The sequence below is a fragment of the Xenopus laevis genome, chromosome 9_10L, assembly GCF_017654675.1.
Source record: "Xenopus laevis strain J_2021 chromosome 9_10L, Xenopus_laevis_v10.1, whole genome shotgun sequence".
Classification (NCBI taxonomy): domain Eukaryota; kingdom Metazoa; phylum Chordata; class Amphibia; order Anura; family Pipidae; genus Xenopus; species Xenopus laevis.
Genome location: NC_054387.1, coordinates 133,640,633 through 133,668,613, shown reverse-complemented (window position 1 = coordinate 133,668,613; position 27,981 = coordinate 133,640,633). Strand labels below are relative to the sequence as shown.

Sequence of the window (27,981 nt, the reverse complement as noted above, 5' to 3'; positions counted from 1 at the left end):
AACTTTCTTTTTAAAACTTTGGATCTGAATCAGGCCATTTACCATTACTACCAGTCTGCAACCGGAGGTAACACCCCTGGGCTTTTTATTATGAGGTTTTGCACCCCATTTGCAGACATCATTCACCCCCTCTATTAAATTCCGGACCCTGTAGTAGTACACAAAAGATTCACAGTAGCTGGGAGTAGAACAAACTTTACTAGAAGGAAAGCATGGCTGAACTGCCAACAAGTTAGGAGAAAAGAGAGATAGAGAGGCAGATACTTGGGAAACAATAATCAGCAGAGCAGAGTGACACATCTCAGTATAAGATGTAACAGCGCCATCTACTGGCATTACATTAGCAGTCAATACATAACACCCCTCCCCTCCTAGATAACATAATCCTCTAGGTGGCGGGGCCTTTGAATGACCCTTCTGGGCCGCTCCATTGGGACACTGATAACCTCTCCTTGTGGATTGGTCTCAGTATCTGTTGGTAACCCCTCAGGTACATCTACTGTCTGTTCAGCTGCAGGAATCTCTTCCTCTGGAAAAGCTAGAGGAGTTAAGTCACCTTGCAATCCAAACTGGCCATGGTTACCCTCTGTGTTAGGACAAACATTGTCCCCTAATCTGCTCCGAAGCTGATCAACATGTCTTCGAATAACACGGCCATCCGCAGTCTTAACCTTGTACGAGACAGGGCCTGTCGCTTCAACAATGACTGCTGGTATCCATTTTGGTCCCAGTGCATAATTTCTGGCATACACACTATTGCCTGCTTCAAACATCCTCACTATGGAGGTCTGTGCATTTTTATGGAATTTATCTTCCTGTTTATTTTGTACATCAGAAGCCAAGTCGGGATGCAGTCTGTCTAAACAGGTTTTAAGCCGTCAGTTCATCAAAAGTTCTGCAGGACTGCAGCCAGTGCTAGCAGAAGGGGTTATGTGCTGCTGCAACAAAAACTTTGCCAGTCTATAATTCCAGTCACCATCAATTATCCTTTTTAATGCATCCTTTGTAGTCTGGACCATGCGCTCAGCTTGTCCATTTGAAGATGGATGGAATGGTGCTGTTGTAACATGACGAATAAGATTACTTTCCATAAATGCTCTGAAGTCTGATGATGTAAACTGTGCTCCGTTATCGGATACAATAGTGTCTGGGAGTCCATGGGTGGCAAACAACTTCCGCAACACTTGAATGACTGCATGGGTGGTTGCAGATGCCACTGGAACAACTTCCAACCATTTGGAAAAGGAATCAACCACAAGGAAGAATGTCTGACCTTGAAAAGGCCCTGCAAAATCGATATGAAGCCGTGACCATGGGCTCCGCGTCACCTCCCATGGATGTGCCCAGGCCTTAGCAGGGGCATGTCGGTTGGTCTGGCAAGGGACACAACTTTTTACACAGTTTTCAATACATTCATCCATTTTAGGCCACCAGACATAACTTCTAGCAAGGGCTTTCATATTTACAATGCCTGGGTGACTCTCGTGTAGGGCTTTAAGAACATGGTTTTGCCCTGCTTTGGGAATTACCACTCTATTTCCCCACAAAAGGCAACCTTTGTATGCAGAGAGTTCATGCTGGCGTTTCTCAAAAGGTGTGAACTCTTCCTTTAAACTTATTTTTGGCCACCCCCTCCATACCCAGTTCAACACTCGAGACAATACTGGGTCAGTAGCTGTCATTCGGGCAATATCTGATGCCTGCAGAGGGGGACTAGGTAATGACTCTAGCATGAGGACCTCAGACAAGGCCGGTACTTGAAAATCAGGAGTGTTTACAGGTAAACGGCTTAAAGCATCTGCATTACTTATTTATTTTCCTGGGCGGTACTGCAACTCATAGTCATATGCATTTAGCAATAAACACCATCTCAGCATGCGTGGAGAAAGTATCTGCGCAGTAGGCCCATTATTTTTAAACAGACCCAATAATGGCTTGTGATCAGTAATTATAGCAAAACTTCTGCCATACAAGTACTCGTGGAATTTCTTTACCCCTGCCACAATGGCTAAAGCTTCCTTATCAATCTGAGCGTAATTCCTCTCTGTGGTACTCATGGTCCGTGAATAGAATGCAATGGGAGCCTCACGACCGCCACTTACAGTATGACTTAAAACAGCCCCTATTCCATAAGGAGAAGCATCACATGTGAGGTTAAGAGGTTTATGCAAATCATAATGTACTAGCACACTGTCTGATGATAAAAGTCTCTTTGCATCCTTGAAAGACTGCTCATGCAGGGCTGACCACTTCCAGGTAGAATTTTTGTCCAGTAGTCTGTGTAGTGGCTCAGCCACAGTAGCTTTGTCTTTCAAGAAGGAATGGTAGAAATTTAAAAGTCCGAGAAATGCTTGCAGCTCCTGTTTATTTTTGGGAACTGGAGCTTCATGAATGGCTTTTACTTTTGCATTTGTTGGATGTATTCCATTTGCATCAACTTTGTATCCCAGGAAATCAACACTTGGTACTCCTAAAACACATTTTTCCTTCTTAAGTTTTAACCCAGCATCTGCAAATCGCTGTAATACTGCTCTTACCCTTTCAGTTAATGATTCCATAGAGTCTGCTCCAATGAGGACATCATCAAAATATGGCACCACCCCTGGCAGGCTGGAAAGGAGGTCATCCATCAATTTCTGGAACACACCTGGTGCAATGCAAACTCCAAATTGCAACCGTGTAGCTTTAAATGCTCCTTTTTGTGTGATAATTGTTTGTGCATCAGCAGCTGCATCATCCACCGGTAACAGCTGGTATGCTTGAGCCAAATCAAGTTTGGCAAATAACTTTCCTTTAGCCAAGGTGCTGAGAATCTGATTGACAGCAGGAATTTGATATGGATGTTCCTGTAATGCCTTGTTGATTGTACATTTGTAGTCAGCACATATCCTCACTTCTCCATTTGGCTTCAGTACAGGCACTATTGGGGTGGCCCAAGTTGGCCGGGTTACTGGAATTAGCGCTCCTTGTTGCACCAAGCGATCTATTTCGGCATCTATTTTTGGACGGAGAGCAAATGGTACAGGTCGTGGCTTCATGCGTATTGGGGCAACTTTGGGATCCAGCAGGAATGATATTGGTGAGCCCTTAAATTTGCCAAGGCCTTCTTCAAATACACTGCTAAAGTCTTTGAGGACACTTTGCAAAGAGTCTGTCGTTGCATAATTTACTCCAGTTAATTGAATTCCTAGGGGCTCAAACCATTCTACTCCTAATAAGCTTGCTCTGTGTCCTTTTGTAATAATGAGGCGTAGTTTTCCTCTGTCTTTTCTATAGTGGACTTTAACAAAGCAGGCGCCCACAACATCCACAGGCTTTTTATTGTAATCCACAAGTCTAACTTCACATGGTAAAATAGGTGGGCCATTAGTGGGCCATAATGCATGGAAAGTTTCCTCTGAAATTAAGGAATAGACACAGCCTGTATCTACCTCCATTGTACATTTAGATCCTTGTAGTATTACATCAGTGAATTTCTTTTTGTGCATTGGCTCATTTTCAACACTATTTATAATTTCTGAGACATAAATATCTGTTTCTGCCTCCTTCTCAGTAGTGTCATTTTGGATTTTTACTATATGTGTTGCATCCCCAGATGGAGTTCCTCTGGCTTGCTTGTGTCTCTGTGAATTATCAACTTGGCGGCAGACTCTCTGTATGTGGCCGCGGCGCTTGCATTTGTGACACACAGCATTTTGGAATTTACAGTTTCCACGCAGGTGACCTCCCCCACAACTGTGGCACCTTAATTTTACTGGATCTGATACCTGTGCTGATGCTGGCATCTTATACACTTGATGCAGCTCTGGTGCAATAACTGAACTGGCAGAGGCCTGTATCTCCTTGGAATGTGCAGATGCAGCCTCATAAGCAAGTGCTTCCTCCTGGGCCAAAGCAAAGGTTAGGTTGTGCTTTGCTAGAAGCCTTCTTTGCAGTGATGCATCCCTGACCCCACACACAAGACGATCCCTTAGCAAGGATTCCCAGCTGCTGCCAAAATTGCAGTTTTCTGCCAAACTGCGCAGCTCTGCTATATAGGCAGCAATACTCTCACCTGACTGCTGGCTGCGCCTGTTAAAGTGGAACCTCTTAACAGTTTCAGATGTTGTGGGTGCAAAATGATTTTTAAGCTGCTTAATAATTTCCTCAAATGAGCAGTCACTGGGTTTAGTGGGGGATACCAGAGAGCGAATAATCTCATAAGTCTTTGAGCCTATAACACTCAGCAGAACTGCACGTTTCTGCACAGGGTCTGTCACCTTATTTGCTTCTAGAAAGAACTGTAGTCTCTCTGCATAGGAATCCCATGAGGATGGCCTGGCAATGTCAAACTCCTCTATGTGGCCCAGGGACACCATTATGGAAATAATAAAGTCTCTTAAGTTCCCTTTTACTCACTGGAATCTTGTAGTTGTAGATTTTTTTATGGGTTATATCCCAATCCACGTCGCCAGTATTAAATTCCGGACCCTGTAGTAGTACACAAAAGATTCACAGTAGCTGGGAGTAGAACAAACTTTACTAGAAGGAAAGCATGGCTGAACTGCCAACAAGTTAGGAGAAAAGAGAGATAGAGAGGCAGATACTTGGGAAACAATAATCAGCAGAGCAGAGTGACACATCTCAGTATAAGATGTAACAGCGCCATCTACTGGCATTACATTAGCAGTCAATACATAACACCCTCCCCAGAAGTTCTGACATCTCTCCCCTTTCTCCTACAGGCCCCTCCCAGTCCACAGATCCTTTGCTCTGGGTGGAATTGGGCCGGCAATGCTGCTAAAATGGCAGATCTGATGTAATTTCTTGCCCAGCGATTCCCCCTTCCATCTGATAACATATAGAATATAGTGAATAAAGTAAAATATAAGGATATTATAAGTTACCAAGGAGTTTCATGACCATATAAAAACACGAGGCCGAAGGCCGAGTGTTTTTATACAGGTCATGGAACTCCGAGGTAACTTCTAATATCCTTATATTTTGCAACTGGGGGTACTTTATTTATTATAATACACACGTTTTAGTGAGTCATGTGACAGAAATGACATCAGAACTCACCGTTTATAACTGATGACATCAGAACTCACCGTTTATAAGGATATAATTTACAAGATATTCATGGCTTTTGTGTATTATATGCAGATAATATCCATTATTCTCATTCATTACAGAGCTGCCCCAGTATCTCCCCAACAGAAGCAGAAATGAATTCTATGCCAGCACAGCTCCCCTATTAGCAGCACTAACATCAGTCAATAACAATATATGGGAATAAAGTTCTACCTGTATTTGGTGCCACTTCTCTGGGGACTGATTCGTGGAACTTCAGGAATCTGAAAAAAAAACAGACTCTGTATTGGAACCAGACAAGTCCCATTCACTGGATAAAGTCATAGTTATATAGTTAATATGGGCTGAAGAAAGAAAATACAAATGTCCTTCAAGGTAAACCTCCAAATAGTGGTGGGCAAATTGAAAGCAGCAATTAAGTTGCAGGTAAAACTTAGTCCCTTTGTAAAATGTATAATGAAGCAATTGAATTCTTAATGAATCAGATGAAAATTAAGCGTAGGACTGGCCAGATATGGGAAGACTTTGACGTAGTTGTTCAGCTTAAGTATATTGTAATATATGGACAAACAATCAGTCTTGTTTAAAGGGAAGGCATTTCTAGTAGCTTAAGGCACAAACTGTTTCAGTATCCTTAATATATTGATAATGGGTTGAGTGCAGAGGATCTCTTGTATATAGTTTATATATATATATGTATATATATATATAATTAACTAACTGTGATACCAAGTTAGTAATAGAACTATTGCACAGTGACAGTAAAGCAACTTTCTGCTGCCAATTTAGTTTCTTGGGGATGGGGTGAGGGGTTTGTTGGGAAAACAAAGAAATGTACGTTCTACTATAAGTACTGTTATTGCAGTGAAGGGCATCTCTGCTATTATTTCTTTGTAGAGATTGTGTGTTGGTGTGACATGTCAGATACTTCACCTTTCCACAGAGCTCACACTCCTCTGCACTCCCAGTGGGCCAGTCACATGTCTCTTCTTTCTGAACTCTGGGTTCTACTTCCACTTGACCAGAAGCCCCCCCTACCACTTGGTCAGAAATTCCTTCTTCCACTTGGCCAGAAGCCCCCACTTCCATTTTGCCAGAAAGTCCTTTTCCAACTTGGCCAATAGCCCCGTCTTCCACTTGGCCAGAAATTTCTTCTTCCACTTGGCCAGAAGCCCCCTCTTTTATTGGGCCAGAAAGTCCCTCTTCTTGATCTGAAAGATAAATCAGTATCAAAATAACATTGTAATGCTGCTGTGAATGCTATGTATTACCCTAGAAGAAATGACAAAGAAAGCCCAACCCACTACAGACACTCCTGATTAAAATAAGATAGCTAATTGGGTAGAATGAGAGACCTATTATAGCTCAGTGACATTCTTGCCACAATACACTGGTTACAAACATAGTTAAGTAGTTAAAGGAGACATACTGTACAGATAAATACTAGAGTCCTCTGCACTCAACCCATTATCAATATATTTAAGATATTGAAACATTTTGTGCCTTAAGCTACTAAAGATGCCTTACCCTTTAAACAAAACCGGGATTGTTTGTCCATATATTGCAATATATTTAAGCTGAACAACTACGTCAAAGTCATCCCATATCTGGCCAGTCCTACGCTCAATTTTCATCTGATTCATTAAGAATTCTATGGCTTCAGTATACTTTTTTTTTTTTTAAACTTGTTTTTATTCCAAAAAATATACAGAACATTTTTGTAGTCATGACAGGACAGTGAGATCATGTGATGTTCTGTTAACGTATCAAGTATGCAGTATCATGATAACAATAGTAACTATATTACAATATAAACTATCAGCTTGAACAATAGACAGCATATAAGACCCTATTAAGAAGTATGCGAATAGGAGGATAATAACCTGTTTATTAGGTGGCTCCTGGGGGGTTCATGGTTCGACCGTCTTTGTCCTTGTGGCTGGTTACTTTCACGTTGGGACGATTCCATGACCAATGGCATTTCTGTCAGTAATGCCGTGTCATACCATGTTGTACACTGAAATGTTTGTACTGTGAGATGTCTAATTTGTTGTGGCAAAGATTCTATATAAGGTGTCCATAAATTGAAAAATTTTGTGGTGTTTTGTTCTATTTTAGTCATGGTTTCCAGCCAATCCATGTGAAAGAGATAGTGCAGTTTCTGTTTTACTAATGTAATGTAGGGGGGGGGTCGCTGCCAATTTTCCAATCGGGTTCTTGTCGGTTTTCCTTAACTGCGTGTAAGTTGTATCATTGCTAAACATTGCCCATTCTAATTGCGCCTGAAAAGGTTTACCAATTATCTGAGCACCATATAGTGTTACATCTGAGCAGAAGTTTTTGAGTGAGGGGCATGACCATAAAGTATGGATCAAATCTGCTTTGGGTGATTGACATCTGAGACAGTTGTCGGTGGGCAGATTTTATATCTCCTGGCTGGAGTTAAGTAGGAGTTGTGAAGTATTTGGAGAGCCATTTCCTGATATCTACTGACTGGAAGCAGCTTCATGACTTTTGTGTGTTGTTGGAAGATCTCTGAAGTGTCGGAGTTTGGAATGTCGCCAGTCCATGTAAATCCTGGTCTTTGTTCACTCTCTATTTTAATTAACGTTCTGATTATTTGATATAGTCGTGAAGTTGTTTGTTTTACATGTTTATTTTTCCAGATTTGGTTGAAAGGGTTAATTTTGTCAGTCTCAGGGATTTTCCTAATTACACTAGTTGCAAAGTGGAGAATTTGTATAGTTAAAAACACGTGTTGTGTCGTGAATGGGAATTTTTCTTTCAATTTATCTTGAGAGTATATCGCATATTTGCTATCTATTATATCAGTTAGGTTACGCAATCCGTTGCCGCTCCATTGTAAAAGAATAGGGTTGTGTTAGCCTATAGGAAAATTGTCATTGCCTATTCATGATAGGTATGGGGAAAGAGTTGGTGACAGATTTGGTTTCTTTCTAACAGCTTGCCAGGCTATGTATGTATCCAAAAATAGAGGGTTGTTATGTAGTTGTGGTGGGATTTTGTTTGGTGGTGAATGCAGTATGTAACTTAGGGAGCGGGTTTCAGTTGTATATTGATCTAAAGAGATCGTGGTGTAAAGGTCTCTGTGGAGGATCCAATCTCCCACATAGCGGAGAAGTGCTGCTTCATTATATTCTTTAATGTTAGGAAGATTGGTGCCCCCTAAGTGTTTTAGTTGATGTAGTTTAAAGAGACTAATTCTCGTTCGTTTTTTGTTCCAAATAAAAGTTCTCAATGTTTGGTTTATTCTTTTCAGGTCTATTGACTTTATATGGTATGGTAACATTTGTAAAGGATATAGTAATTTGGGGGAAAAGAACATCTTAATGAAATCTATTCTTCCCAGAAAGGTCAGATTTCCATTTCCATTGATGCATTTCTTGATGAATATTGTCTATGATTTTCTGGATATTTAAGGCATTGTCCTTGTGATGTGATGGTAATTTAAAATGTGGGAGCCAATCTGAGGAATCGGAGTGGTGAAGTTGTAGAGCCTCTGATTTGTCTAGGTTGATTTGAAATCAATCGCTACATTGAATAGGAGGGGGGACAGCGGGCAGCCTTGGCGTGTACCTCTATGAATCAAGAATCTATCCGAGTTGGTGTTGTTTACTGTTAAAAAGGTAGTGGGTGTTAAAGGGATACTGTCATGGGAAAAAACATTTTTTTCAAAATGAATCAGTTAATAGTGCTGCTCCAGCAGAATTCTGCACTGAAATCCATTTCTCAAAAGAGCAAACAGATTTTTTTATATAAAATTTTGAAATCTGACATGGGGCTAGAAATTTTGTCAATTTCCTTGCTGCCCCAAGTCATGTGACTTGTGCTTTGATAAACTTCAATCACTCTTTACTGCTGTACTGCAAGTTGGAGTGATATCACGCCCTCCCTTTTTCCCCCCCAGCAGCCAAACAAAAGAACAATGGGAAGGTAACCAGATAGCAGCTCCCTAACACAAGATAACAGCTGCCTGGTAGATCTAAGAACAACACTCAATAGTAAAAATCCAGGTCCCACTGAGACACATTCAGTTACATTGAGAAGGAAAAACAGCAGCCTGCCAGAAGGCACAAGTCACATGACCAGGGGCAGCTGGGAAATTGACAAAATGTCTAGCCCCATGTCAGATTTCAAAATTGAATATAAAAATATCTGTTTGCTCTTTTGAGAAATGGATTTCAGTGCAGAATTCTACTGGAGCAGCACTATTAACTGATTCATTTTGAAAAAAAATTTTTTTCCCATGACAGTATCCCTTTAAGTATACATTTTTAAAAAGATTTAGCATGTGTATGCCAAAGTGTTGGAATTTCAGTAAGCGGCGTAAATGTGTGTGTGTAATTCTGTCAAAGGCCTTATCAGCATCTAAATTCACTAACATTACATGTTGTCTTTTTTCCAGGTTACTAACATATATGGCTGTAAGAATTTGTCGAAGGGCTCGAACTGGATGACGCTGTAAGAAAACCTACCTGATTTTCGGTGAGTATTGACGGTAATTTTTGTTGTAGTCTGTCTGCCATTATTTTGTTTAAAATTTTCAAACCCTGGTTTAAAAGTGAAATTGGTCTATATGATTTTGGATCCGTAAGATCTCTGCCTTCTTTGGGTATCAATATGATTCTAGACACATTTGCCTCATGCCAGAGTGGATTTCCTTGTAGGGTATCAGTGTATAGGGTGTTTAGGAGTGGTGTTATCTCTGGTAGTAAGAGTTTGTAAAATTCTGCTGTTAATCCGTCTGGTCCTGGTGTTTTTCTGTTCTTTAAATGTCGAATTGTGTCTGATATTTCTTTTTCTGTTATAGGGGCATCTAGGATTTCCCGATCTCGGACTGACAATTTTTTAAGGCCAGCTTCCTGTAAGAATCGTAGGCCGTCGGTGGGTCTGTCTACTGGGGCTTCATAAAGCGTTTTGAAATGTTCCGACAGTGTGTCTAATTTGTGTGGAATCTCGTGTCCATCCATCAGTAGTTTTAAGTTTTTGTATGTATGTAGTACATGTTTGTTTTTTAGCTATGCATGCTAGCAATTTCCCAGATTTGTTGCCATATCTGTAATATTGATTTGCTGTGTGGCTCAATGTATTATAAGCTCTTCCAGTCAATAAAGTATCAAAAAGTGTTTTTGTCTCTTTGTATTGGTTTTTGTCCTCTTCGGTGTTCGTATTTTTAAAGGTTTTGTAATGTTCTATCAATGGATTCTGCAGAAAAGTATATTTCTCATTGTATGACTTCTTTTGCTTTATTAAATACGAAATTATCTGCCCTCTTAGAACTGGTTTAGCTGCTGTCCATAGCAGTTGTGGATTGTCCCAATGATCTATATTATCATCCACATAATTTGCCCAACTGGTTTTCAGAAAAATCTTCATTGGTGCTCAGATAAGCCAGGAACCTCCAATTACAGTATATGAGCCTGATTGGGGGGTTTTCAGTTTTAAAATAATTGAGATTGGGGTGTGATCTGAGGTGTCTAAGTTTCCTATTGTGGCAGAAGTTAATGTCTGTAAGATCGTCTGTGATATGAATATGTAGTCCAATCTTGAGTGCGTTTTATGTACTCCTGAATAATAAGTGTAGTCTTTGGTTATGGGATGTATGTGTCTATAGGTGTCGCATAGTTGTAAGGTGTCACATAACATGTGTAGAGGCCGTGCTCTGGTCCATGAATGGATGGTGGATTTACCTGACTTGTCCATGAAATCGTCCCAAACCACGTTGGCATCTCCTCCCAGGATGATGTTTTCTGCCCCCCAAGAGCTCACCTTCTGCAATACAGTCATAAAATTTTGTTTATTTTCATCATTAGGTGCATATAAATTCACTATCGTGTATATCGTGCCATGTAGGTCCAGGTCTATAATCTGTAGGCGTCCTTGTTTGTCTTTGTATGTTCTCGTTATAGAACATTGGAGATCTTTAATAATTAATATCGCTACCCCTTTGGTCTTAGTTGTGTGTGATGCTTCTACAACTACTTGTAGCCATTTACTTTTGAGTGTTTGTTGTCCAGTGAGTCTCTTGTAAGAGAATTATCTGGGCCTTTTCCCTTTGCAATCTGTTTAGCACCTTTCTCCTTTTAATTGGAGAGTTAAGTCCTCCTACATTCCATGAAAGTATTTTAAAGTGAGTTTTAAGTTTGACTGTGGGGTCATCAATTTTCTCTGTATTTTGCATCTGGGTGGTTTAACCCACTCCTTTTTTGTGGAAGTTTATAGCAAGGGTATAAATCTCTGTATGGGTTAGCCTGTCCCAGCGAGCAGGCCAGTATCCCTGATATGTGTTTGTATAGGGTCTTCGTAAGAAAGACATTGTGTCAGTAGCAGTTGTGTTTAATGTCATTCGAGCTGATTTGAACATTTGAATTAAAGAAAACAACAAAAAAGAATATGCAATGTAGCTTGTTAACATTTGGTACTTAAACTAAAAAAGAAAGGAAAGAAAAGAAAAGGGGGGAGGGAGGGAAAGGCAGAGAGAAAAGGAAGTAGAAATAGAAATGGTCGAATATTTCTCATTACCGCCCCGTATGAGGAGTCCCTGCAGTCTTTTTATGAAGTAGGGAAACAGGGGGTTTGTGAAGAGGTCTTTACTAAGCACGTTGAATTAGTCCAGGTTCACGTCAATACAAGTTGAAGCTTTATCTTTGGTCTTCTCCTCAAAGTATTCTTTGGCTTGTTTCAGGGTTTCGAAGAATAGAGTTTGTCCATTGTCTTTATCTGTGACCTTTAATTTTGCTGGAAAAAATAGAGAGAATCAGTATCCGAGGTAAATAGGGTTGAGCAAATTGGCGAAAATTCCTTTCTTTTTGCTGTGACCGATGCCGAAAACTCGTGAAAAATTAAGATGCGTTTTCCATATATTGTAGATCCCTCTTTTTCCTGTAGGCAGCCAGTATGTTCATTTTGTCAGAGTAATTGAGCAATTTAAATATCACTTGTCTTGGTCTGTTGGTGGTTGTTGTTGGTGGGGGTCCAATTCTGTGGAATCTCTCTATAAGGAAAGTAGATTGAGTAGTCTCCATTTGGAGCAGAGTTGGTAGGTCACAAATGAGAACATTTTCCAGATCTTTTCCTCTGACCGATTCCGGGATGCCAACTATTCTGAGGTTGTTTCATCTGCTCCTGTTCTCCAGGTCATCCACCTTTTCAGCTAGAATAGTGATCTCTTTCTGTTGTGTGTCTACAGTTTTTTGTGTGATGTCCAATTTGTCCTCTAATGCCCAAAATTCGCCAAACAACGAAAATTCATCAAAATGCACTGAAGTTTTAGGGGTGTCAAATTAGTGTTGATTGTATTACTATGATTGGATCTTTGAGGTGTTATTAAACCTTCCAGGCAGAGGTGCAAAAATAGCATTGTATGTGACAGACAATAGTTGTCGTACCCCCAATAAACCAATGTTTAATAAACATTCTAACGTTATTCTGAATTGAGAAAGTCAGTTGGATGACTGGTGAAACGTCTTCAAGAAAAAACACAGCAAGTCCAGTTGATTTGACTTATTTCTACAGATATACCATGACCTGGATAAATGAGAATTTCTCACATTTTTTCTCTTTCTTTTCCTTAAATGATTTGTTCTATGATGTTGCAAACTGTTTCGGATTGAAAATGAATCAATTCCTACCAGCCACATCATTAGTTGATCCGAAAAAGTGATAGTTCCATAAAAACTTCATCAGCCCCTCCCCCTGCCATAAATGTCTGCACCCAAGGAAGAAAAACATTGGCAATCCCAAATTAGTCTATAACTGGATGTGGCCAAGCCCAAGATGTGCCCCAAAAAGAAAAGAGGTGGTTGATGTCTCTGACACAGGCTGTAGTTCAGGGGTGTCCAACCTTTTGGCTTCCCTGGGCCATATTGGAAGAAGAAATATTTTCTGGGGCCACACTCGAAATACACACAAACACTAACGCTAACTTTTGATTTATTTTATTGTAAAAGTAAAAGAAAAGAGGGTATCATAAACCTAGTGAGATTTTTGACATTGTGTTTGAGAAACTAATGTATCAATATCTGGTTCAATGGAAGTAGTTACAATTCTCAGAGAATTTTCAAGGTGCTCATCAGATAATTTGGTTTTAATTTTAATTTTAGGGGCAAATTTGTCAAGGGTCGAATTTCGAATTGAAAAAAAACGTAGAAATTAGAATTCAAAAAGACCAACCGAAATTAAGCCGAAGTTTTTTTTGGTCAAATAGGTCCATTTTCGATCGTGTAGGTCTGTATTCGGCCAAATTCGAATTATATGAATTGAAGGACTATTGCATTCGATTCAACGTTTTCCCCCAAAAAAAACTTGGATTTTTCAAAGTCCACCAATTGACTCTAAATAGGTCATAGGAGGTCCCCCATAGACTAAAACAGCAATTTGGCAAGTTTTAGATGGTGAAAGTTCGCCGTTAAATTTTTAAAGAGACAGTACATGATAAATTTTGATATTCAAATTTTTTAATTTTTTTCAAATTCAAATCGAATTTGGACTAACATCACATAAAGCACCCTCCTCCTATACCTCCCCCAGTCTAGTAAGAAGCACTTGAAGGGGTGGGAGGTTGGTGAATGCTGCCATGAGAGTGACTTGGAAATAGAAATTATGGTAAGTAGAAACAATTTCTACCTTTCCCAAGTCACCATGGCAGCAATTAACCAACATGGGATCTCCCAAAGCAAGAAAGAAGGGCAGGACTACAACAACTGCTGCATACATTTTTTAATCACACTTATTTCTCGACTGAAGATCCTTCCTCCCAAATTTGGCTTCTTGGGAATGTAGTACGTCCAACTTATAATGACGTACAAAGGTTGTCACTGATGACCACCTGGCTGCTCTGCAGATCTCCTCTGGCAGGGCCCTGGCTTCCGCCGCCCAGGATGTAGCTGCAGCCCTGGTTGAGTGAGCCCTCAGATCTCTGGGCACCTCCCTGCCAGCCAACGGATAAGCCATCACAATACACACAATTATCCATCCACCAATCATCACTTTAGAAGAAGATTGACCCTTCCTTGGGCCTCTTGGTATTACAAAAAGTCTATCCAACTTACGCCCTTGTGTGGTCAATGTAGTATGGCACTGCTCATACTAAATCCAGAGTATGCCACTGCTCTTCCCGCTTAGACTTTGTATTGGGATAAAATTAAGGCAAAATGACTTCCAAGTCCATGTGGAACTGAGAGATGACCTTCGGGAGAAATCCAAATGTTGGTCTCATCACCACTTTATCCTTGAATATAATAGTATCTGGTTCCTTTGCAGAAAGGGAATGAATCTATTTCACCCTACAAGCCGAAGTCACTGCCATTAAAGGAGAAGGAAAGCTACGGAAGCATTTTATTGCCAATAGATTAGCTACAACAGTGCAAGCTAGAATGCTATATTTATTCTGTAGAATGTTTTACCATACCTGAGTAAATAGCTCTAGAAACTCTCTGTTTGTTTAGGATAGGAGCTGCAGTATTAACATGGTGTGACATCACTTCCTGCCTGAGTCTCTCCCTGCTCTGGGCTCAGATTACAGTAGAGAAGGGAGGGGGGAGGGGAAAGAGGAGCAAACTGAGCATGCTCTTGCCCAGGGCAATGAGGTTTAAGCTGAAGGCAGGAAGTCTGATTCAGAAGCCCATGTGTACACAATAGAAGGAAAGAAATGCAGTGTTTCTTTTGACAGGGGACTCAGAGCAGCACTACTTTTGGGGTTTACTGGTATATTTAGATGGACCTTTCTGATAAGGCTTACTTAGTTTTAACCTTTCCTTCTCCTTTAAGAAGAGTACCTTCAAAGTTAAACGCCAGTCTGAAGCATCTTCCAACGGTTCAAAAGGTGACCCCATAAGAACTTGCAATACCGCTGGCAAATCCCAAGGGGGAACACGTGGCTTGATATATGGTTGAATCCTTTTTAAGGCCCCAAAAAATGTATAACCAGAGAATCCTCTGCCCAGGTCTTATTGTTCAAGGCTGATATAGCTGAAATCTGCCCACGTAAAGTACTATTACTTAGTCCTTACTGATATCCAGTGAAGAGAAACTGAACAATTCGACATGGTTCAGGACTTTCAGGATTAAAGTTCCTACTTTGAGCAAACTGAACAAAATGATCCCAAACTCGATAATATTGAGCTGAGGTAGAGGTCTTTCTGTATTTTAAAAGAAGGGTCAGAAGGTCTCCCTGGACTCCCATCTCACACAGCCGCTGACTCTCAACTTCCATACCATCAAGGATAGGTGTACCACATCCTCGTGGAATATGGGCCCCTATGACAACATGTCTGACCTTACTGGAAGCTTCCAAGGGTCCTCCACTGCCAGCTGAAGCAACAGCGGGAACCAAGGCCTGCTGGGCCAATGGGGAATCACTGCTATCACCAATGCTCCCTCCTGGTCTATTTTCCTCAGTACTCTCCAGATCATGGGAAATGGGGTAAAGATAAAAGAGAACATCTTGCTCCAATCCTGAAGCAAAGCATCTGACACTTCAGATTCAAATGTGTTGCCATTAAATCAACTTCCGGAACCCCTAACTTCTGGGTTATCCGCCCGAAGACTAAAGGACTCCATTTCCCTGGGACCAGAGTATTGCGGCTCAGATAGTCTGCCTGCAAATTTTGAACACTTGGCACATAGAAAGCTACTTACCCTGACAGATTTTGTTCTGCCCAACTCATAATGGGATCCATCTCCTTCATCAAACTGGAACTTCTTGTTCCCCCTTGTTTGTGAATAAAAGCTACTGCTGCGGCATTTTCGGAGTGTATTTTGACCCACTTGTGGGACACTTCCTCTGAAAGGGTGAACAACAGAGCTTGACCTATCGGCCTTAATTCCAGGACATTGGATGGCAGAGCATGCAGATTCCAACTTCCCTGCGCCAATCTGCCAAGCATGACTGCGCCCCAACCTGAGGCGTCTGTTGTAACCGTCATCCACTGGGGTTTGAATAGGGGCATACCCCTGGCCAGATTATGTGGTTCCATCCAACACCTCAAACTGGACTGCACCACTCCTGACAAACAGAGTTTTTGGTGAAGCTGCAAAGGATTCAGCACACCTGACTTGATCAGGAATTGCTGCAGGGGTCTCAGATGCCCCCTTGCCCATTTTACCATCTGGATAGTTGACGTCATGAAGCCCAGTAGCGACATACAGTCTTTGACCGAGACTTTCACTTGTCCCACAAAGGAAAGAACTCTCTCCTGTATTCGCTTGATCTTTTCTTGAGGAAGACCTATCAGATCTCTGACTGTATCTATCTGGGCCCCCAGAAATATTTGACTTTGGGTTGGAACAAGGCAACTCTTCTGCCAGTTTATGACCCAAACCGAAGTCCTGCAACATTCAAACAGCTTTGTCTCTGTTTCTTGCTGCTGCCAGGATGCCAGCCTCCCTCAAGACTGCAATGTTCATTACTAACACCTTCAAAAACGTTCTCTGTGACGTTGAAAGGCCAAAGGGGAGACAGGTGCACATGTTGATCCCCCACCACAAACCGAAGAAACTTTCCGTGTGGTCTGCAAATTGGCACGTGTAAGTATGCATCCTTCGGATCGAGCTTTATCAGCCACGACTCTGGACGAATTGCCATAGTAATCGAGACCAGAGACTCCAGCTTGAATTTTCTGCACAGGATGTACTGATTGAGGGGTCTCAAATCTAGGACTGGCCTGAAAGCCCCTGATGCTTTCTTCACTAAAAATAGTTCTGAGTAAAAGCCCAACCGTTGTTGCGAAGGTGGTACTGACTCCACTGCTCCCGACATCCTGAGCTGTTGGAGATAATCTTGAAGAATCAATTCCGCCCCTGCAATATTTGGAATAGTTGACACACGGAAAATATTGTATCTCAGAATCTTGCAGAATTTCAGTCGATAACCCTCCTGGATTATATTCAAAACCCAAGAATCCTTGATCTTTGAGACCCAGGTGTGTTGGAAGAAGAACAACCTTGCTCCTACCCTCACTTGGGTCTGCTGAATCTCTTTTTACTTTATTGGAAGTTGAGGGGAAGGACTTATTGCTGGACTGACATCCCTCTCCACTAGAGGACCTCCAACTTGATTGTCTTCCATACCCTCTACCAGGCTTTGAAAAAAGGAAGTCTACTTTTACATTTTCTCTCCCTGGGAGATGAACTGCCGTTAACCTTCTAACCAATTTTCTGCCCACTGGAACAGTGGCTTCACCTCTTCCAATAGGGCTTCACTTCTGGTGCCTCCTTGTTTCACTATATAAGCGACAGCAGTTGTGTTGTCTGACATGACTTTTACATGTCTGCCCTTTATTAGGTGAGAGAAGGAAAGAAGGGCTTGCTTTATGGCTTTGTGAAAACACAATCTCTTTTTTCCAAGTGCCTTGAACAAAGCTTTTGCCTATGTGGGCTCCCCACCCCACACTTGACGCATCGGTGGTCACTACCACCCACTCTGGCTCTTCCAAAGGAACCCCTTTTGCCAGATTTCCTTGATTGCGCCACCAGGATAGGCTTTTCTTGAGCTCCTGTGGTACTCTGACTTTTTCTTGTAAATGTAAATGAGGCGGTTTCACTTTTTTCAGTAAAAGGTCTTAAATGCCACCTTGCCATCGCACTATTTGTATAATCACCGAGGCTGTTCTCCATCCCTTGAATTCTTTTATTAGGTTGCTCATCTTCAACTGTCTGTCTAGTGGAAGACTGACCAGATTTTGGTTTGTTTGAAAGAGGGCCCCTAGATATTGCAGGGCTTGAGTGGGAACCAAGTCGTTTTTCTCTTGGTTTATTATCCACCCATGGGTTAGCATAAACTCACAGAATGCACTTCGGCCTCTTCTCTCAAGTTTGCTTCCACCAGGATGTCGTCCAAATAATGGTAAACTGCTAAGCCTTCCTTCCTCAATTAGGCAATGAGTGTCACTAACACCTTTGTGAACGCTCTTGGGGACTGGACAAGCCCAAATGGCCGGCATTTGAATTGTACAGTACATGCTTTTGTTCTACTGCAAACCTCAGGTACCTTCTGTGTCCTTGAGCTATTGGCACATGAAAGTAGGCATCCTTTAAATCGATGCTTGTTAACCAATCTCCTACTGAGACCGCTTGCATAATTGATGCTAGAGATTCCATCTTGAATTTTCTTACTTGCAGAAATTCTTTCAATCTTCTCATGTCCAACACCGGCCTTAATTCACCCAATGCTTTTTTTTATCACAAAGAGTCTTGAGTAAAAACCTGTGTACCTTTCTTGTGGAGTCACCGTTTCTATTGCTCCCGATTCAAACAACTGGTTCATGTCATCTTGAACAATACTCCTGTTTGATTCTGTGCCTTTGAAAACAGACTCTATGAAAAAATTTCTTCTGGGTATCGACTTGAACTCCAGAAAAAACCCAGATTCCACCACCTTCTGTACCCATGTGTCTCAAATGGTTGTGGCCCAGACATGTGCAAACTCAGATAATCTGCCCCCCACCATGTACTGGGCCTTGCCACCTTCATTGCTGATCGGAGGTAGATGGGGCGGAAGAAAAAACTCCGGTTCTCTTTGATGTTCCTCTGGAGCTTGGTCGACATGATCTCCATGTAGACTGCCTGTAGTACTCTCTCCCAGGCTTATACTGTCTTGAAGCTCTAAATGATTTTTCCTAAGCCTTGTTGTAGCGAGCCTTCTTGGCCTGACTTTCCTGAGGCAGGAACACACTCTTACCGCCAGAAACCTTCTTTATAATCGCAACAAGCTTCTCCCTAAATAACATTTCTCCTTCAAAAGGTAATTGACACAGGTTCGCTTTTGATGCCTTATCAGCTGCCCATGACTTCAGCCACAGCACTTTCCTGGCTGCCACAGACAACACCATGGACCTCGCCGAAAGATGCACGAAATCTATCGATGCTTCGGACATAAATTCTGTTGCCATCTTACAGTCTGATAACATCTCCAAATGCTTTGGTCTTTTCACATTAGACGAAATTGCATCACCTAGCTCGGACAGCCACACTTTCAACGCCCTAGACACTGATGTCAATGCCACTGATGGCTTACAGGCTGCTCCTGCTGCCCCAAATGCCTTTCTTAAATTAAATTAATTTTTTTCTCCATAGGCTCCCTAAAGACCGCCGCATCGTCTACTGGCAGAGTAGTCTTCTTAGCTAGTCTAACCACCGCTGCATCTACCTTCGGTGGAGAATCCCAGGACTTTGAATCCTGATCATCAAAGGGGTATTTTTTATTACATTTTCCAGCTGTCTGAGCTCTCTTTTCAGTTTTCTTCAATTCCATCATAATAATCTCCTTAACTGATGAATGTACTGGAAAAATGTTTTCTTTGAGGATGGAAATAACTTATCTGCTGATGACATCTTTGCAAATTCTGTCAGAAAAGTTAAGGTTTGCCTAACCACCTTTATCAAAGGATCAATGACTGCCAGATCAAATGTTGATTCCTCCTCCGACTCAATTTCCCCTTCTTCTGATCCTGCTTGCAAAGGACATCTGAATCAGGTGACAAATCACCTTCTGATACATCTGACACAGACTCCCCTTGCCTTGCATGACAATCCCTTGGCCTTTTCTTAGCACTGGATACTTCGTGAAATCCTTGTATGACTGTCTGCTTTATCACCGAGGCTAAGGACTCCTGAAATAGATTTTCTTGTGATAAAGATGCTCCAGGCTCTTGCTGTTTTTCACCAGAAGCTGTCACTTTCTCTGGAGACTTGTCTTTTTTAGCATCTGCGGCAGGAAGGCTGCAGAAAAATAACTGTGGGGCCCTATAGGGTTAATTGGCCCTATAGAGAGTTAATCTTTTCATTCTTTCTTTGGGTTATTGGGTAAGAGACCCTGTAGTAGACTAACCTTTAGCATTATTGGCTGAGAGGTGTAATGACACTCCCCTGCTATACTGCACTATAGTGAGTGTAAGGAGTGGCCTCTTCCTCTGTCGCCTCTGGATGCTGATCCAGCTGGATGTGCTCAGAGGGGCCGAGTACACCAGGCCCAAACGAAGTCATGTGTCCAAGTCGGGGACCAGGAATTCCCGTGAATGAGGAATACTTACACCAGGGCAGACTTGTCATAGTCTCTCTAGGAGAGGTTAGAGAGAAAGAGCAGTTCTGAGCTCCAACATAGGAGTGGCAGTTTGGTATCTCTCCCAGTCAATATCTCTCCCAGTTTGGTATCTCTCCCAGTCAATATTGCCTATAGTGTAGGGATCCCAGCAGAGAGGGAATCAGGAGAGAGTGATTGGCCTGAGGTTGATCCAGAGACACTACTGGAATATGTCGCAGAGGTGAAGTGGGATTCCTGCCAACTCTGTCCCCAGGGAGTGTCAGCCTGTGTCTGCTCTAGGTGAGCTGCCTGCAGATCTGTGTGACCTCTCTATATGCTGTTGCCTAAACTCCTGCCTGAGTACAAACCTGATGTCACTTGCCTCGTGCATAGTAATAAACAGTTTTCCTGTTCTACTGCAAGATCCTCCTGGTGCCCATATTTTGTATGTTTTGTGTGCACCGTAGCCTGAGGGATGTAGTTGCACTACACCATAGAGGGAACACTTCCACATGGTGAAGGCCCTGACCCTGTTGTGTAAGTCGCATGTAGCCAATGCTCTACTCTGCTAGTGGGTATTTGGTCACATACTGCCAAATAGGTGCTACTTAACATACTGTTAATACCTGAGCCTTCTGACCCCGCCAGTCTCTCTCATATTTCACCTTTTCCCGTTAGGGTGAGAGGCTTTCCCAGACATACCAGGTTCCATAGGTGAACTAATGAAGAGAAATAAATAAATACAATTAAATCAGCTTTCCCTCCTAGTATAATACAGAGGAAACTTAAGCCGACTCTCTCCACAGACATATCTGTATTTGGTGCTTTGAATGCTTAGCAAAAACTGCGTGGCAAAATGGCACCAACAGGAAGTCTAAGTTGCTTAAATAGAGGCGGCAGCCCTCTGGATACTATAATATAATCCCCCTGGCTGCATACCTGTAATACAATCTGCTTGCAGGTCAGAACGCCAGTTTTGGTGCCACTATCCTGCATTTTACCTCTGTGCTCAATAGCACAAACCGTTTGCCAGTAACCAAAATGGCCGCCTGGGAACTTCCGCTCTGACGTCACATCCCTTCACATGCCATGCGCTCAGAACAGCAGTGCTTCTACTACCTTCCTCCTGGCGCACTTCCACCCGGGTACAGGCAACACCTAACCCGCTCTGCGGGAGGATACAGCCCACTTCTCTTACTGAAGCTCCAACTGCCCCTCTTCTTGCCGACCCTCCTGACCCAGGACTAAGGTTGCCACCCGGCCGGTATTTTACCCGCCTAGCCAGCAAAATACCTGCCAAGACCGGGGCCGGTATTACAAATTTACCGGCAATGTAACTGCCGGTAAATTTGTAATACCATCAAAAGGAGCCCTTGGCCTGCCCCCAATCCCCTGCAACTTACCTTTTCTTTTGCCTCTTCTAGCGTCCGTGGTGTCCGTGGTGTGGCCCCGCCCCTTTTTACATCACATCCCGCCCCTTTTTATGTCACGCCCGCCCCTTTTTATGTCACGCCCCCCAGCAGCCGGTAATTTTTTTATAAAAGGTGGCAACCCTACCCAGGACTAGGTTTGCCATCTGTCTGGTATTTTACAGGCCTAGCCGGTAAAACACCTGCCAAGGCTGGGGACGGTATTACAAATTTACTGGCAATGTAGCTGCCGATAAATTTGTAATACCCTGAAAAAGACCCCCTCGGCCCGCCCCCAATCCCCTGTAAACTTACCTTGTCCTTTGGTTTTTGTCCTGGCCGTGCTGTGGCCCCACCCCTTTGCGTCACAACCCCGTCCTCTTTGATGTCAAACCACGCCCCAACCAGCCGTATATTTTTTTTTTGCAAAAGGTGGCAACCCTACCCAGGACTGGGAGGAGAATCCCCTCCGCGTATGTTTTTAGCCATGCTGACCCCTGCACTGGGGAGCTAATTAGGCCTTTCACGCAATCATAATCCTCATAGTAGTTTGTTTAAAAAATAAATAATATATCCTTCCCTGGCCCGGACAGGACAAAAAAAGACTAGGGGGAAGGGGAGGAAGCAGAACATTTGAACTGTTGGTAGGAGGTCCTGTCCGCTTGCCAGCAGGGGGAATTAACCAATTAGGTGAATGCTGTCCATGGGTGACTATGGGAAATAAGAACGTATCAGTGCGTTATACTCATGTAAATATATAAGACTTGTTCTTAAAAAAGTAGTGTCAGGATCATTCACTCCTGGAGATGACACGCTGCTCTCGCATACGTTTTTAGTTTACTGTTCTGGCACGTCAGTACGTCTATTGACACCTTCAGCCCTTAAGAAGTATGTGAGAGCGGCCCGTCACTACGTGTCTATGACTAACACCTTCAGCACACAGGCAGCAGTATAGACCAAGTAAATGTTACGCAATTGGAAAATAAGTCCAAACAGACTCCACTTCCGAAACGCCATGTACGCGTCCATCTTCGGGAGTGACTAATCCTGGAATGATCCTGATCACAAGTTAGCTACCTCGGAAGGGATATCGGTGTCAGGCTGAATGGTCGGCCCCCACACATTTTCACCTCACCTAATCTGGCCCTCTTTGCAAAAAGTTTGAACACCCCTGGCATACACCCCTGGCATAATAACTAAAAATAAATAAATAATAAGCAAATCACACAGGCTTCATGCTGTCAGACAATAGCCGCTATTCATGTGTGTGTGTCAGGGACACAGGGACTATTATGAGTGTAAGGAACCAGACTGGGAATGGAGTGGCTCTCACTATTGGTCACTTCAGTCTCTCCAGCTGAATTTATGGGTCACAGTCTCTCGCCAGGCTCCCTGTGTGTATGGGGAATATCACTGTCCACCAGCTGAAATCTCTGCCACTCTGATATTGTACTATAGACATGTGTGAGCTGTAGTTCAGCAACAGCTGATTAAAAAGACATTGATGCTTCCAAGGATCTTATCTTACCTGTGTGGTCAGACTTGTCACAATGGGTCACAGAGCTGAGTCTCTCTCCTGTGTACGTCATATGGAACGGTGTCATGTAACTCAGATATTCATTTAATTCAGTAGAGAGATTCATTGGCCTCTTGGCTTCCAGCTCCAGCACATAGGGACAGTCAGGGAAGGAGAGTTGGTGTCGGGTGAGGGGCACATCCCCAGGCTGCCAATTCTCCAACTCTCCCGCACAGGAGAAACACCGCACCCGGTCCCCAGGCCCCACATAGTAGAATCCTGCCTGGGACAAGCTTCGCTGGTTGTTATGTGGGAAATGGTGACGGTGCCTCCGGTAAGTCTCTAACCTGTTGTGTTTATCTCTCATTGTCCGAAGGGGTTTCTGCCCTGAGATACTGGAGCCACTGGGGGGCGCTGGTGTCTCACTCTCCCCTTCTGTAATAGACTCCACTTTACTGTAATCCGGGTCCTTTATCTGTCCATGTACAGTGGGACAATTAGAGCTGCTGGGAACAGTTGGACTGAGTCTCTCACTGGCTGATACAGTCTGACTTTGACCAAAGATGGTAGACATCTCAGCTCTCGCTCTCAGCTCCAGCACATAGGGACAGTCAGGGAAGGAGAGTTGGTGTCGGGTGAGGGGATCATTCCTGAACTCCCAATTCTCCAACTCTCCCCCACAGGAGAAACACCGCACCCGGTCCCCAGGCCCCACATAGTAGAATCCTGCCTGGGACAATAAAGACCACATGGAGGCTATAGGTGCAGGGTAGAGGTTATTACATTTGCTAAAGCTCTGGCACCTGTTAATCTCACTGCGCATGTCAGTGTCCCTGTCAATTCTCAGGTATATGATCTCCTTTTTGCAACTTGTATCTGTCACTTCACTCTCCAGTCTGAGCAGTTTGGGGACTTCCCTATAGTCCAACATCGAGTACTTGTGGTATTTATGTGGCTCCTCACTCCTCTCACTGCTCCTGCCCGATCCTCCCCGTGTCTCCTGCAGTTGCTCCTCCGACTCCATTCTGCGCTCTCACTGACACTTCTCTGTGACTTCTAATACTTCGCTACTTCCTTATAGAATCTTCTCCCCTCACATGTCTGTCATTTTAACCCTTTATGTACATTTACACTTCCAGTCAATGAGGAGACTATATGACTCAGTGAGGGGGGGGGAGCTGAGCGGTCACAGGGGATCTCTGAGCGATTATCGCTGCGCTTACTGGAAGGGATAAAGTTCTGGTATAAAGCTCAGTCAGTCTCTATATTGAGGCAGAAGCACAGTATGAGGTAAAGGTGCAACTACAAGACACTCAGTAACTGTCACACTAATGCTCAGACTAATGAATGTTATACTTGTAGGTTATTTAGGCAGATGAGAGGGACTCCAGGATCCCCTGAGATGCCAAGTGCTTGACTATTTGTATCCTGTATGGAGCTCCTCAGTGTAGGGTGTAGGGTGACCAGCCGCATTGTCAGACCAAACCATCCCTCCACCTTGACTTCCTCCACTTGGGGTCGCCATGGCGAAGTGACAAGGGGACAGTGGGGTGTGTATGGCAAGGGGATTGTGTGGCAAAGCAAGGGAGGTACAAGCTTAGCGCCCCTATCATTGCACCCTAAGCATGTGCAGATTCTGCCACCTCTGGTTCCAACCCTGGCCACATATCCTGCTTTAGACACGGCCAGTGGTACCTAAACTGCACCTCCCCCTGTCAATAAATCTTCCAAGAATGTACCAGTGCATTATACTCATTTAGATATAGAAGGAATGTGCTTTATACAGTTATGTTTGATTACTTTATTGTAAATTTCTGCAAAATACCTACTAGTCCCGCCCATCTGTTCCACTTGCTGCTCCCTTAATTCCCAGGCTGTGCTCTCAGCTCACTGCACTGTAGGACAGGAACCAATCAGCAGCTAGCAGGACCTGATAGGGAACTGAAGCCTGTCTGTGCTTGTGTGACTGCAGGGCTGTGATTGGCTGTCCCCCTCCTACTGTGCTTCTGGCAGGGACCGTTAGGACACGCCCACCCCTCATTTGAAACACAGACAGGGACCAGAGAACATCTATAGGGAGCTCCAATAAAGGGGCTATTTTTAAAGATAATATGAATATTTAGCACCATGTAAAAGCAACAGCAAATATTACTTATAATTGCCTACACAATTAGGGTTTTTTCATTGATCCTATATGTCTCCTTTAAAGGCCTGTGGATAACACAACATCCCCAGCACATGATTAAACAATAATTAGGTGGCCTAATTATTGTTAGGCCACCTAACAATAATTTATTTTCAAATGCTAACAAACCCCCCAGAACAAATACCAGGCTTATATTCCACAGGCAGAGCATGGCACACACAGGCAGAGTATGTTACACACAGGCAGAGCAGGACACACACAGGCAGAGTATCACACACAGGCAGAGCAGGACACACACAGGCAGAATATGTCACACAGGTAGAGTATGTTACACACAGGCAGAGTTTGACACACACAGGCAGAGTATGTCTCATACAGGCAGAGTAGGAAACACACAGGCAGAGTATGTTAGATACAATCAGAGCAGGGCACACACAGGCAGAGCAGGGCACACACAGGCAGAGTATTTCACACACAGGCAGAGTATGTCACATATAGACAGAGCAGGGCAGGGCAGGGCACACACAGGCAGAGTATTCCAATACAAACTCCAGCATCACTCTGGTATAGTGAAAAAATAATTTATTTGTGCAAATGAAGCAACGTTTCGGGCATAACCAGCCCTTTATCAAGCTTAACACCAGTGTAACATTTACTCCTTTATATACCTCAGTAGGGGGAGGGGAAAACACATTTGCTCCTCCCATGTGATAAAACTTTATATTAACCCTTTATGACATATATGATGAATAAATACACATTAAATACATACTAAATATTCAAGTATCTTTTGTTTATATACTGTATAATCCAAAAATCTTCAAAGTGTCCTTTAAAACTCTGCATCCTGCAGAAATATGGTTTGCTTAATAGTAAGCCTTGCAACATACATTAAAATCATTACTCACAATTTATGTTGTTTATTCCTGCGCCAAAAATGCCTATGTAATGAGGAACACAGCCATTCCCAGAGCATGAGCTGTATTTATCTAAAAACAAAAAGTGAGCCCACATCTGCTTTTATCAAGGTATCACGGAAATTTTTTCCCCTTTTATATGCCATTAACGGTGGCTCAGAGAAAGCCTTTATATGTGGTGCACAAGTTTGTAAAAGATGCCAATGTTTATTAATGATACTCTTCACCTTATTGCTAGCAGTAGTATATTTGCTAATGAAGGCTAGTCTCAAGGTTTCGTGTTTCACCCTTTTTGTTCTTAACTCTTCTCGGGGGATTTCTTCTACCTCATTTCTCACTGTTTCTAAAAGTTTTTTTGGGTATCCTCTCACTTCAAATCTCTTTTGCATTTCATCTAGTCTTTGACACTCTTTTTGTTGCTCTGAGACAATACGTCTCACTCTCATAAACTGAGATTTCGGCAGATTATTTTTCAGGGAAGGAGAGTGAAAGCTAGAGAAATGCAATAGATTGTTATGCTCTGTTTCTTTCTTGTACAGGTCAGTCTGTAACCGAGTACCTTCCTTTTTGATGGTCACATCCAAAAAGTTAACTGTCTCTGCATCATATGTCAAAGTGAAGTGCAGTGTGGACACCCTAGAATTTAAATGGGTAACAAAAGTTAACAGATTTTCCTCCGACCCTGTCCATAGCATCACTATATCATCTATATAGCGATAATATAGTTGGCACTATATATTTTCACTATACCGGAGTGCTGCTGGAGTTTGTATTGGAATTTGTGTAAAATAAGGTCACCCCCTTATTTTACACATTACCAAAAATTCATAAGAATTTGCAATTCCCTCCGGGCAGACCGATAGTGGCAAGTAATGAGTCAATTTTGGCTCCCCTGTCACTTTATCTAGATAAGATCTTACAACCTTATATGGTCAACACTAAATCTTACCTAAAAGATACAACACATCTATTGAATATTTTAGAAAACTGCCTGGTGACAAAGGAGACTTTTTTTTAGTGACGATGGATATACAGAGTCTCTACACATCAATAATGCATGATGCAGGGTTAGAAGCAGTACGAGAAACTCTTTTGATATATGATAATTACCCTTTGGAAGCCCAAGAATTTTTTCTATCATTATTAGAGGTGGTCTTATGTGAAAACGACTTTATGTTCCAAGATCAGTTTTATAAACAGATACAGGGGACCGCCATGGGGAGCAATGTTGCTCCCACGTATGCCAATTTGTACATGGATAACTTTGAACGTAAATTTGTATATACTAATACCCTATATCAACAGCATTGCCAACTATATTATCGCTATATAGATGATATAGTGATGCTATGGACAGGGTCGGAGGAAAATCTGTTAACTTTTGTTACCCATTTAAATTCTAGGGTGTCCACACTGCACTTCACTTTGACATATGATGCAGAGACAGTTAACTTTTTGGATGTGACCATCAAAAAGGAAGGTACTCGGTAACAGACTGACCTGTACAAGAAAGAAACAGAACGTAACAATCTGTTGCATTTCTCTAGCTTTCACTCTCCTTCACTGAAAAATAATCTGCCGAAATCTCAGTTTATGAGAGTGAGACGTATTGTCTCAGAGCAACAAAAAGAGTGTCAAAGACTAGATGAAATGCAAAAGAGATTTGAAGTGAGAGGATACCCAAAAAAACTTTTAGAAACAGTGAGAAATGAGGTAGAAGAAATCCCCCGAGAAGAGTTAAGAACAAAAAGGGTGAAACAAGAAACCTTGAGACTAGCCTTCATTAGCAAATATACTACTGCTAGCAATAAGGTGAAGAGTGTCATTAATAAACATAGGCATCTTTTACAAACTTGTGCACCACATATAAAGGCTTTCTC

General features: G+C 42.5%; 1 protein-coding gene across 1 annotated transcript in view; it reads right to left on the bottom strand.

Annotated features, from left to right (window-relative positions):
• The window catches only part of LOC108703849, a 40,750-nt gene extending 16,664 nt beyond the window's left edge, over positions 1 to 24,086 (bottom strand). The window contains exons 1-3 of the mRNA XM_041576563.1: positions 23,051 to 24,086; positions 6,007 to 6,284; positions 5,287 to 5,336 (exon numbers count right to left, since the gene is read on the bottom strand). Of these exons, the coding sequence (XP_041432497.1) occupies positions 5,287 to 5,336; positions 6,007 to 6,284; positions 23,051 to 24,062 (1,340 nt within the window). The 5' untranslated portion in view covers positions 24,063 to 24,086. The remainder of the gene's footprint in view (positions 1 to 5,286; positions 5,337 to 6,006; positions 6,285 to 23,050) is intronic.
• Between the last annotated feature and the right edge of the window lie 3,895 nt (positions 24,087 to 27,981).